Source organism: Conger conger, chromosome 15 (assembly GCF_963514075.1).
Source record: "Conger conger chromosome 15, fConCon1.1, whole genome shotgun sequence".
In the NCBI taxonomy this organism is placed as follows: domain Eukaryota; kingdom Metazoa; phylum Chordata; class Actinopteri; order Anguilliformes; family Congridae; genus Conger; species Conger conger.
The window spans coordinates 16,800,079-16,813,629 of NC_083774.1; the positions used below are offsets into that span (position 1 = coordinate 16,800,079).

Below are 13,551 nucleotides of genomic sequence, written 5' to 3' on the forward strand. Positions count from 1 at the left end.
GAGCTGTATAAAGAAAAAGTATTGCTTCTTGAGCCGAATGTTAATTTAGAGAGCGGACTGATTTTTCCAAATGAGAAGAACACAAGGCCAGCATTTAACATTACCTTCTAAGTATAGCTGCTTCTCAGTGAGCCCTGATAGAAAAACACGCCATTATGTAGATCTGATTTGAAGAACACAGAGACATTATGGTGTGGAAAAGTAGGCTGTGTTTTTATTTTTTATTTTTTTATTAATTCTCTTTTCATTCACCAGAAATCACTGGCCAACAACAGGATGCTTTTATTGTGTCAAACTCTTCCTGTGGTCTGTCTTAAAGGAAAAAAGCTAGGTCAGGTCGCACAGATTTCTATCAATCTGTAGCCCCTTTGTCCCTGGGCCTGCATATGCATCTCTCTTGCTGTGTGTGATTTCTCCACTTCAAACTTGCTGTCCCTCCTTTGTCTGCAATTCTTCATCTTTCCAAAGGACGCTTTCTAAAGAACACAACAGGCCAACCTCCCCTGCAGCAGCTCGCAGGCGAAATGAAACTAGAAATGAGCAAGCTGAAAATGTTAGCCCGTTCTTAGCCCCCACATGTAAATATGGTGCGGTGAAACCGGGGTAGATTCGTTGTGCTTAACCCTCCGAAGAGGAGGCTTTCTGGAATGTTCTTTTTCAGAATTCTTTTTCTAGAACTCCATTGCCTGATTGGCAGTACTGATTGTGACATCAGCATTAGAATACAATGTTCAGCTACAAACATTCTAATCACACATTAGTGATCTCTGCTCTTTATTCTCCCTGCCTTCTGCTCAGAGCGCAAGCCATCCAGCTACTGCCTGCTGCGGGTTTGGCTTGTGGAGTGCGATTCTTTGAAGTGTCAGAGACACACACACACGCACACGCACACACGCGCACGCACAGAGATTGGATTTGCATTGTGTCACAGACCACCGCTGATCCGCACTGTTCTAATCCCTGGTTCCGTTCTTCCTCGTAATTTCAATGCGCTCGGTGCGATCCCTGTCAGCCCAGCCCTCCCCGTTATTTTGCGGGAGCGTCGCCGTGCATGTCATCAGGTGTCTCCGCCGTTTCGTCTCTGTTCCCGCCTTTACGTTCAGGCTCCAGGCCGAGAGCGCAAATAGAGAGCGGCAAACAACGGATTAGGCCTCAAAGGGAATGTATATTTCAGCAAGAACTGGAACGTTAATGCGGCAGAGATATTTCAGTGCTTGTGGGGCAGTTTTATTTTCTGTATTGGTTTAAGTGGTGTAGTGGTGAAGGCTCTTTGATGACCCTGCCGTTTGTGGTAAACAGGCTGGGCGGTACCGCAGAGATCAGTTCTGCGTAAACGGCTTCTGCTTTTGTAAAAGCCAAACTGGCCGTTTGTTTTTTATCCCTCAGTGAGTTGGGTTTTTTTTAAATGAGCAAGGTCCTTTTCCCAGAATACGAGTGTGTCCCGGACCTGGGCAGGAAAATGGCAGACCAGGACGGCAGTTGCACCTCCAATGCTTAGCACAAATTTGTTTAGAGGTCTGTTTAACTATTAGCACCTGTGACACTGTTAGCCTGGGACAAAAAGAACAAGGACATTATTGGGATTTAATGCATTACAGAAATGCAATTTATATGTAATTTATATGCAATATATTATCTTTATCTCAATTGCAAACAGTATAAAAATATACACTCACTGAGCACTTTATTAGGAACATATACATTATACTAATACTGGGTAGGGCCTCCCTTTGCTCTCAAAACAGCCTCAATTCTTCATGGCATGGATTCCGCAAGATGTTGAAAGAATTCCTTTGAGATTCTCTCGTTCTACCAAGGTGTTCTATTGGATTCAGATCCGGTGACTGGGAAGGCCACTGAAGAACATTGAACTCATTGTCACGTTCATGAAACCAGTTTTAGTTCTGCTTTGTGACATGGTGCATTATCGTGCCAGAAGTAGCCATTAGAAGATGGGTACATTGTGGCCATGAAGGGACGCACACGGTCAGCAACATTATTTAAAAAATCTGTGGTATTCAACGATGATTGATTGGTATTAACGGGCCCAAAGTGTGCCAAAAAAAATTCCCACACCATTACACCTCCGCCACCAGCCTGGACTGTTGATGCAAGGCAGGTTGGGTCCATGGATTCATGCTGTTCACAAATTCTGATCCTACCATCTGTATGCCTCAGCAGAAATTGAGATTCATCAATCCAGGCTACATTTTTCCAGTCTTCAACTGTCCAGTTTTGGTGAGCCTGTGCCCACTGCGGCCTCAGCTTTCTGTTCTTGGCCGACAGAAGTGGAACCTGACGTGGTCTTCTGCTGTTGTAGCCCATCCGCCTCAAGGTTCGACGTGTTGTGCATTCTGATGCTTTTCTGCTCACCACAATTGTACAGAGTGGGTATCTGAGTTGCCTTGCCGTAGCCTTTCTGTCAGCTCGAAACAGTCTCATAAACTCTCATGAAGTTTCTCATCAACAAGGCGTTTCCATCCACAGAACTGCCACTCACTGGAATTTTTTTGTTTTTCTCACCACTCTGAGTAAACTCTAGAGATGTGTGAAAATCCCAGGAGATCAGCAGTTACAGAAATATTCAAACCAGGAGCCCGTCTGGCACCAGCAATTATGCCAGGGTCGAAATCATTTAGATCACATTTTTCCCCATTCTGATGGTTGATGTGAACATTAACTGAAGCTCCTGGCCCATAGCTACATGATTGTATGCATTGCACTGCTTCCACACGATTGGCTGATTAGATAATCGCATGAATAAGTAGGTTTTCCTAATAAAGTGAGTGTGTATGTATTTAACTTGGCTAGATCACATTAACAATTTAAACCTTTTTTTGTGTAAGAAATCTGCTATAATGAAGGCATTGGGCATACATTATCTTTCTGTGAAAATGTGATGGATTATTGATACTTATTGTTTGAACTGATATTATGAGTTATTTTTTATGTTTATATTATTATATTCAAAGAAGCCATACTGGCATGATGCAAAAAGAAATGATGTCAATATGATGATGATGACAAATAGACAAATAGAAACAGAAAATAAGTCCTAATTTAGTCTTTTACAAAAAAAATAATAATTTAAATGACTAAAAATGGTGATTTAACCCAAACTGAAAACAAGGCTTAAACAGTGCTACAGTGGTCAAAGTTATTCTGCATTTAGAGAATACATGCTGTTTGTTTACGTTGCCTTGCTTATTTTCACCAGACATGTATTAACACGACCTTATTGTACATAATTAGCAGCAAATGTGTAATGTACTATATTCCTACATTTGCATGCATATTTACATGGACTCATTTAAATATGATCACGTTCTCATTCCGTTTCCTGAATAGCGTAGCTGACGCGGTGAGGCAGAGAGAGCCCGGGGCACAGATGGGAGTATTTCAGTGAAGAAGCTCTTTTTGAGTTAAAATGGCCGTCGTGTGTGATTGAGCTGACCGTGAGCGGGGACTCCGGGCCACCGCTCTGACCTTGGCCGCGGGCCACCAGCCGCTTCCTGGGCAGCTGGGGCCGCGGGCGGGGCCGCGTGACAGCCGGGCCCCCGCCGCCCCGGGGCCCCGCCGCGAGGGTCTCCCGGCCCGCCGCGAACACCGGGCAGCGAGCGGCGTTCCCCCGGCAGCGCTGGGCGGGGACGCCGGGCCGTGACTCATCCCTGAGCCGCGGCCTGACAGCGGCGGCTCTGACAGTAACTGGCCCTTTCGCTGGAAGTGACAGCGAGAGGCAGAGATAGCGCGGGCCCCGGCTCCCGGGCCATTACTGTCTCCCCCAGCGCGGGCCCCGCGCCGCGCGCAGATGATGAATGTTCCGTGATTGATGATCTAATAGTCCCGGGGGACGACTCGCACGGTGCACTGTCTCTGCGCTCCGGCCATTATTCCAAACCTTCTCCTCTCCCGCCGTCCTATCCCTGCCTCACTGTCTTCCCCTCCCACCCAAACACAGAGAGAGCAGGGATAGAGCCCTCAGCGACCACAAACTGCTTCAAATTAAAACCCTTTCATTTAAAGCCTTTCTGCTTGCTGGGAACTGGAGCGTCTAACAGCGTAGCAGTTATCTTAGATTCGACATTCGCATCTATTTATTGCTAACAAAACATTTTATGAATGTTTTGGCAACAACGTATCTGCGGATCTAGTGTTTTCTTTATCTAAATTAAATGTGTTGTCTGAAGAAGACAATCCCGTTCGCAGTTGGATAGAATCTGACACCACCGCAGCGCGTATCTGGGGTGTTTGCGTGTTGATTTGTGCGCGTGTGACACGGCGAGATAGAGCGCGCCGTCGCGCGCGTGACTCGGCTCGCGGGGGCGGCGTCGGCGAATCGGGCCCTGCCGTCGTTCGCGAGGAGGACGGGGCCCGGCCCAAACACAAAGAGGAACCTCGGCCGGCCGCGCAACCCTCCGCCGCCTTTCAAATTACTCCATCACCATCCGTTTACGGGAAAAAAAACCTGGATAATAAGATTTTTTAGTGGATGTTGAATTGGAGGGATATGAGTTTATGGGGAAAAAAGCCTATAGAAAATTCCAGCGTGCTGTTCCGGCCTTCCCCCCGGGAATTAATGCAGTGTTGGGAGACAGATTGCGGGGCGCCCTGCCTCCCGCATTGGACGGGAGCGCTGGCGGATTTTCACAGGGCCGGGGATTAGCACCGGCGCGGAGTATCTTTTATGGCGCTAGACTCCGGCGTTTTTAAAAGAGCGCACTGTGACCGATATCCAGCCACAGAGCTGATAGCTGCATGAAAGGCCGCTGCACTGGCGCAGTGGGGAAGGGCCCAGATTTTATAAGCTTCAGTCACCTCAGAAGTGAGGGGTTTAAGTGTGTGTCTGTTTACATGCAGCATCCGGTAATCACGCGCGTTTAAGACGTTCCTGGCTGAAATTGGCATTTCGTGATTGTCGACTCCGGGCTGTTTTCGTGACAGTGTATAGTCAATATACGCTGTCGCAAAACGTTATATTTCATAGTGTATCGCAGTCATAATCCTTAATTGTGTTTGTGCGGTTCGGTATGAGTCAGTCTGACAGGAGCCCACATGAGTCACGGAGCGCTATTGCCGAGGGTAACTGTCTCCGCCACCTTGTTTCTACGGCGACGTGGAGATGATTAATGATCCGGGTTCCTGTGTCAGAGCGGGGGCTGCATCTGCCCCTCGCCAACAGTTTCGCACTTCGTCCAGGCGCTGAAAATAATTAAGACGGCGCGAGTCCATTTGCATGCCCTCGCCCGTGCGCTCGCCCACATTAACCCGGGGTGCGCGCCCGCCATTAGACGCCAAGCCTAATGGCCCATCGCGGTCCCACCGCTTCTCCAAGCTGCTTTGGGTGCAGGGGGTGCGGAGGGGGGGGAAAACGAGCAAGTTTATCCCCAAACAGCTGCGGCTTCTCCCGAGTCAGCACTTCGGGGCACCTTCTTCCATTGGTAAACAAGTCCAGATTACGCTTTTTTTTTAATGTCGCAGATGATGCAGGGTGCAAAAGAGGAAAAAAGAAAGTAACGGTTGGAGGGGACAGTTGACCAATCGCGCTGCCTCGCTCAGTAATTAGAGGAGTGTCATAGCACTCAATTAGTGGCTGTGCCTTGCGGTGTGCTTAATGCTGCCATCTCTGCTCTTCCCCCAGGGGTTTGCAGACAACCCTCATTATGGTGATCAGCTGAGTGACAGTCGATTAGTGTCCCATGAAGGATTGTCCCCGACACCTTTTATCAACTCCGGCATCATGGGTAAGTAGGTGACTTTGACTGCGCCGCCCCCCCCTCCCCCCACCCGCCCCTGCCTCCCGGGCCCTCAGAGTGCCACCGGGGCATTTGGGTCCTTTTAGATCTGTGTGCCCAAAGCCGGCAGCTCTCTCAGGCACTAAGAGTGCAGCTTCTGTCTTCTTCCCTCTCTCTCTCTCTCTCTCTCTCTCTCGCTCTCCATCCCTCCCTCCCTCCCTCCCTCCCTCTTTCACTTCCTCTGGTGACAGTCTTCAGACGCTGACCCTCCCCCGGGATAGAAGTCACACCATCAGTACGATTTTCCATCACAAAAGACCGGCTCCCAGCCATCGGGAGAGGCAACTGGCAGTGGCGGAAAGGATTTTTAAGGAGGTGGAGGGGTGGCAGTTTTAACATGCTGAGCAGGTGTGCCGAGTTAATTTACACAAGTGTGGAGAAGGAACTGGAACAAAATCATCCGAGACGGTGGGGGCGGGAATGTCGGGACTCCAGTACTGGCTTTTATTACCATTACCAGTCAAACCATTTCATGAGGAATAGCATAAATTGCAACAGTTAATTGCAATTGCTTTTTTGTCCCTACCCTTTTCACGTCTTACGTCTTGGACAAAACGTAGTTAGGTGCACCTCTGAATTATACAGTGGTATGCAAAACCAGAAAAATGGGTATGGAAAAAAATAAAATAAATAAATAGAAATATGACAGGAGCGCAACTGCCGTCTCTGTGCCCTCCACATGCCCTACGTTCCCTGCAACAGCAATCCCTCTCCTCCTTCAATCATGGTGTTTGCATAACTGCCCGGGTAATAGCAGACGCTCATTTTCGGGGTGGACTCGCTGGGTGTTAATGTTCGCTGTGTCTATAGACAGTCTCTTGATTATGTGCTGTGTGGACTTTTTTTTAATTACAATTCATTTCATAAATCTGGGAGTTCTCCTGCACTTGACACAATCGGGTCTGTAATCCCGCTAAAGCTTTTTTCTGCTGACCCACGCAGTGCCTCTTTTCACTGGCAGGAGGAAGTGAAATACTTGTGTCCAATAATGTAAAGGTGGGCTGGGCTAGGGGTAACAAATTTGAATGTGTTCACCGGCTTTCTGTCTTTGTAGTTTACCCCTTAGAGCCTTCCCTGTAGCGCACTCTGGAGAATTGAACCATTCTGTGGGGACTCGTCACCATGTAAAGTGGCTTATAATGTGCTGGTACACAGAGATTTAAAACAAAGAAAGAAATAACATGTTACCTCTCTGGCTGTTGATCTCGTGGGTGCATGTAACAGTGTGTACTGTATATGTGTTTGTATGGGGGGATGGTGGGGACTCCTAGTGTCTCAATTGTCCCTTACATTGAGTCTAATTATGCTTTAAATTACCAAAATATGTAAATGATCTGATGTAGTGATGTGTCAGGAAGTGAGACGATCTGAGCGTGTGCACACTGCGCAGATTACCCAAGCGGGGCGAGGGTGGGAAGACGAGCCTTGTTTGTATCGACTGCAATTTCATCTTTAACATGGAGGATTTACATGGAATTACTGTACTGTTGCACAACCTCAGCAAAACGCTGTTTTTGAGGTTATTGTGCGGTAGTGGAACAGCAGGGGCCCTCACGGAGGGATATTAAAGACTTGCGTGTTCTGTGCTCAGTGCGCAGGCTCGTGTGCGGTCCACTTGTACTTGTGCTTGTTCATGCGAGATCTCTGCATTGCCGTTTTAAGACCGAGCCGGAGTGATCTTAGTGGATTACCCAAAATCACCCGTCCTGTTTGGCATATCAGGGCCCAAATTAGAAATACTTTGACCCAAAATGAGAAATGTAGTGCCTTTCAGGGACCCGTGGAATACACATTCTGACATACTGTAGCCTCGTGGACTACAGACTCGTTCCTGGAGCCAACTCATACGCTCCTGCCACTCATTTTGTGTCACGACCCGTACTTGAACCCTTGTGCTTTCTTAAGGGTAGAAAAATACCCGCCACTATGTTTAACATCAGAGAAAAGCCCCTAAATGACCTTTTTTAAATTTAAATTTTCATGACAAAGTTTGTGATGAGTGACAGGCTGTTTCTTCATGCAAAATAGATTTGGGGTTTAAAATTCAATTAAGCTGCTTTATTTCAGGGGTTTAGTGAAGGCGGGTAATTTTTTACCCTTAGGACAAGGCGAGTGTACAGAATGTTTGGAAGTGCTGGCCTAAATCTCAGCAGTCTGCAAAAACATTTTGGTAAAAATAAAGGCACTATGTTCGCCTGCTTTAAATATTTGGCTTGATCCAATGAAGGAAGCTGAACCTCCAGGAAACAAAAAGAAAAACACTTGATTGATTTCTACTGCAAAATTGTCTTTATGCCAGTTAAAATGACTCAGCGTAAGTAGGTGGAACGTCAGGGAAGATGGGGTGCTTTTAAATCGGTTCAGCGTGTTTTCACACCTGACGTGCCCCACACCATCCTGCGCCATGGGAGAAATACACCGGAAAGTACAGATGATTTTTTCACAATTTTTCACATGAACCAGAAAACGATGCTTTTGAGAACGGAATAAATCAACCTCGGTTCCGAGAAGAAATGTCGCTCCTTAAGAGGTTCTCGTTGAGCGGGAAGCCTGGCAGGGTGCTTGTGTTTTTATTTTCTGGATCAGTATGTAAGGAGCGGTACCGGGTGGAGGGTTTAGGCCCTGCAGCGTTATAACACGGTCAAATACAGCAAGTTGAAAACAGCTTGGGGTCGTTTGAGGTCAGCTGTTATACGTGGTACTGAACTTTCACATGTCTGTCCTTTAGAACCTGGCAGATGGCTGGTAATCACTGTTTATTTGACACAGTATATTAATTGCTCTGGCTGTTGAAATGTGTTATACAGCCAGACGAATGGTGGATCATTTCAAAGGTCATGCTACTTATGCTGCACGGTGCGGAGGAAACAGAAATGAGGGGGAAATGTAAGATGTGTTATTTTTTCTCTTTAGTTAAACGGTTGGCACACACGCCATTCATACATTTAGGATGTTACACTACTGAATTATCATTCTGGAACCGCTAATACCCACCAGTTTGACCGATTAACTGAAGATCATGCTATTTGGATGTGCTACCAATTTGTTTTCAAAAACCTTTATTTAACCAGATGTCTTTGAGATATAAATGATAGATTCTCTTTTCTGAGGGAGACCTGGCCAAGAGGGACGTACAATGAGTAAACAATGGGACACATCAATGAAAAGAAAAAATATTTTTTGGAAAAAACGATGGCACATTTCCAGGCAGCATAGCATCCTGAATTCTGCATTTAAATGCATTCAGATGGTGCTAACAATGCCAGCGTGCTGCTCTGTGTTCATGTTAGCTGTCCCGGCCAGTGGTCAGCTCATCTGGCTGCCATGTGCTGCTTGACCCCCCCCCTCTGCACTCCCCCCAGGCCCCCTGGGAACACACACGCGTCAGCCACGCCCGGCAGCAAGGCTGGCGACAGGCCACACCCACCAAGCCTCCTTATCCTGTCCTCACACGGGGCGTGGCAGCCTGGCGGTTTTAGGATGGAGTCACTGCCCCCCGCAATTGTCCCTGTTCCCCTCGGCCTGATAAGACGAAAGCCTGCCGTGTCACAGATACACACTTGACTAAACCCGAAGGTCATTGGTTCACATTCCAGGTGGCACCTTTCCTCTATACCCTTTACTTTTACATTACATTAATGGCATTTGGCAGATGCTCTTATCCAGAGTGACGTACAGTTGATTAGACTGAGCAGGAGACAATCCTCCCCTGGAGCAATGCAGGGTTAAGGGCCCAACGGCTGTGCGGATCTTATTGTGGCTACACTGGGGATCGAACCGCCAACCTTGCAGGCCCTAGTCATGTACCTTAACCACTACGCTACAGGCCTTTTATCTGTTGTGCTCAAGTGAGCAGCCGACTGTACGAAAGGGTTACGTAAAGTGCAAATGTCAAACCGTGAGCTCTTACAAGGCCCCTGGCTAGGATGTCTGCTGAGTAAATGAATTATTTGTAAGAAAAAGAAAGCTTTCAAAAGAGCCTTTAGAAAGCTTTTCTGGAAGAGACTTGGTCTGTTTGTTTTCCTTGAGGGAGTGAGGCAATGTGTAATGCTGTGATTCATCGTTTGAAGTAATATCTAATAACATCTAATCCAGCTTTAGATTAATGAAGAATTTGCACACGGATTGGGAATTTTGCCGATTCAGCTAGTGCTGTATTTACTTGCGTGACCAACTACGATCATACACAAAATACACTTTAGTTTTTTTCTTTTATTCTTTTGATGATCAACAAGTGAACGGTAACGGTTGGTAACTGCAAAACTGCCCTCCCACATAGAGTGTATATATACCAGTCTGAACCACCACATTGAGTCACAATTCCCATAGGCTATGTTTAAGTAGCCTATGTTTCAGTTATTTCCTGCTGTGCTGTGGGTTTGTACAATGTGTGTGCTGTCATGAATGCAAGTAGGATGATGTCTTTGAAAAGTACACATGCATTTGAGTGGGGTTTTTTTTGGATCCGTCAGTTGTTGTTCATGGCTCAAATCTCAAATGTATTTACTTGAAATTATATATATATATATAAAGTATTTAAAATCTGTCTTGTGGAATTGCACCTATACTAACACTTTCATTGATCTTGCGATAAGAAAAATAGCTAGGGTTAAGTTTGAAGTCAGTTGCACCTGTACAACTGAAGACACATTGCGCTTAGTCTAGAAGCAGCATGCATTTATTTTGTTCGTAATCTTGAGTAATGTTAGGGCCCGTGTTTGTACTTCGTCGGACAGAATTGAGGGGAAAAGGAAAATCGTGCATCAGTTTTCATTTAAGCCCTTTGAAGTCTAGAGTTCATATGTAAGGCATTAAGTGTCATAGAAGCTTTGTGCTACACAACGCAGGGCTTTCATGGTCTGTCGCAGAGCATTCTGGGATATCGCGTCAAATGGTGGCGCTCCATGCCGCGTCTTCATTGATAGTCTCCCAGTGTTCCCGTCTGGACCTGAACCCGGGGGCCATTTTCCCTTCAGACACCGGGCTTAAGGCCTGCACAGGAGCGAGAGCTCCTTAACCAAACTGTTTATCAGGCCTTAGAATGCCTTTTCATTTCTGACAGGGCCGTAAACCTTGTGCCTTTTCATGCTTCTCAGAAGTAATTTGGAAGTTGATGCATCAAGGCCTTGTGATTTCATTTTCTTTGTGGCCCTTTTGAACATTTTGTGTGTCTCAGTTCCTCTCCTCCACACCTTACTCACACATTACCTCTCTTTCCCTCTCTTTCCCTCTCTCTGTCACACACACACACACACACACACACACACACACATAGAAGTGGTTTATCTAAGATATAATTAATTGAATTGTCAGCTCAGACTATTGTAATTAAAAGGCTTCCTCGTATGAAGCACCTACAGTACTATGATAAGTATAGACTTCCCTGACTGCTGTGAGTCATCTCTATCTGACCAGACAGTACTGCTGTTTGTACTCTGAGTTGCAGGAGAGGGGGGGGAGGTTGGAAGGGAGGTGCTCTCCTTCGCCACTTTCGTGCCCCATTTCCTCTGATCTCACAATTACAGGGAAGACAGAGTTACGGGAATATAGTCGATAATGTTCTCTTGTACTCTGAACAATTACCACAGAAGATAAGCCAAGACAAGGAAGGGGGGAGTGAGTTTCCCTGTGGTTTCACACAGGAAGTTGTGCCTCTGTGACTACCCCATGACCACACTGACCAATGGAGGACCACACTGACCAGTCACAGTCTTTGTGATTGGTCAGTGTGGGACCTGTATTTGTTTCTGCCTGGTAACTGCCCAGTGATTACGTTCAGTTTCCCCTCCAGTTGTACGCTCTCCCATAACAGCGTTATTTGTTGGTGTTGGTTGGTGTTGTGAACATTCGTAGTAATGGACGGTAATTAAAAACGAGCCCCAGTCCAGAGTGTGGGGCCATGTGCCAGGGCCTGTATCTGTTCTCTGCTGCGCTGGCATCGGTATCAGGTTCCCCCGGCCCGGGTGAGAAAGGGAGCTTGACGTTACTGTAACCGGCTCCTCCTGCGTAGTCCACATCGTCACCGCCGCGCGCGTGCGAGTTACTCAGCACATGTGCCTTTCGTGCCGGCACTACCTCCAACAAGCCAACGGGAGCTTCAGAAGCCCAGAGAACCCCCTGCGGAAGGGCGCTGTGAGCACCTGTTATTGGAAGTGGCCCGGGCCCGTCTCCCGCGACGACCGTTGCCTCGGGGACCACGGCTCTGAGTCACTCCCCGGATCTCTGGGTAGATTAATTCTATTAGGCAGCGGTTAATGGAGCTGGGGGACGCGGCGTGCGGTCTCCTGACAGACGCTTCGAGCCCGGCGTCTCGCTACCCGCCCTGCCCATCAGGGAGGATCCCTCCGGAAGCCGTTATAGAATGATCTTCCATCGCAGATCTTCAGGAACGGTGCTGCCCGCGCCGGCTGGTCTGCGTGGGATCGGGTGACGCCACACGCTTCCGTGAGGCTTCTTCCTGCGGCCTATTCTCCCGCCGTACCAAACGCCACACCTCAGGATTAAGAGCTCTTCCTTTCGCTTTCCCTCCCTTAACGTGCGGGTCTGGCGGTTTCTTACGGTGAAGTTCAGCTCCAGACGTTTGCTCATTGCGTGGTCGTACGTGGGCAGAGAGAAATTCGATTTGGACATTCCGAGTTGGTCAGCTGAAGTCCACAGCAAATCCGCTTGAGCCTGACAGAATGTTGATGAAGGCGTGAGGCGTAATGAGATTATCATAATTCATCCAGTGTCCAGACTAGTTTGTCATTTTTCTTTTTTTCTTTTGGCTTTCCTTTGTCTGTGGTTGGAAAATGTCTCATTCGTTTACAGTCTGCCCTCCACCATTTTGACGTGCTGTAAATTTGAAACAGACGGCAAAAAATTTAAACAGTTTCTGAGAATCTGGCTTGCCAGTAATTTGCTTTTACATTTTCTTAGAAAGTTGCAAGATTTTCCCTTGAATTTGCAATGAATTTTTCCCTCGCTGGACTGGCCACATACGTGTTCCTCTGTTGACGTATCTTCTTCCTCATTTTAATGGTGCAGCTCGGCCGGTTCTGCACCGAGTTCTCTAGTGAGCGTGGACTGAGCCAATCAGAAGCCCACTGCTACTCTTGGGACAAGATACTCAAGTTCCAGTACCAAAGGAGGAAATGGATTTATGTGTATTTGCTTAAGTGGGTTTCCTGGATTAGATGATTGCCCGTTGCCCTGGCTCACAGAGCCGGGAAGTGCACAGTATTTGAATTAGAATCTCTTGTGAGACAGACCTGAGAACGACACAGTACAGTACACGTAACGCCAGAATAAAGCACACATTTGCCGCTTTAATATTCCATGTGAACGGCACTCTGGGACTGGAACGGGCGACGCTCTGACACGGCTGTGACCGCGTGACCGCGTTTAAAGCCGCGCGCTCGCTGAGGGAGCGGGGGTCCCTGCCATCGTTCTCGCTCTCGCCACGGTCCTCGCGCTGAGCGAATTCTCTCCCGCACCCCAGACTCTCCCTCCTCTGCTTTTCACCTCCCTTTTAGATGCAACCTAATGGATTTGCAGGAAATTAAATTATGCAGCCGTTTAGTGACAATGCAAAGCGCGTGGAGCCTTCCCTGTGAAGGGGGGGGGGGGTTCTTGTCTGGGGAGGGTGACGGCGGTGCCTAACCATGTTTTCCCTGCCTTTTGTAAAACCAGTGGGGAAGTGGTGGGGGGGGGGGGAGAAATCCCTCTCTTTCAATGTCTGGGTTGTTCTCTCTCTTTTCAGTTGCGATTGTTCCTTAAG

General features: G+C 47.5%; 1 protein-coding gene across 5 annotated transcripts in view; it reads left to right on the top strand.

The window, feature by feature from the left end:
* The window catches only part of LOC133111531 (transcription factor 12-like), a 100,720-nt gene that overhangs the window by 28,795 nt on the left and 58,374 nt on the right, over positions 1-13,551 (top strand). For all 5 annotated transcript variants that reach the window (XM_061221963.1, XM_061221966.1, XM_061221965.1 and 2 more), the window contains one exon: positions 5,639-5,741. In XM_061221963.1, coding sequence (XP_061077947.1) covers positions 5,639-5,741 — 103 coding nt within the window. The remainder of the gene's footprint in view (positions 1-5,638; positions 5,742-13,551) is intronic.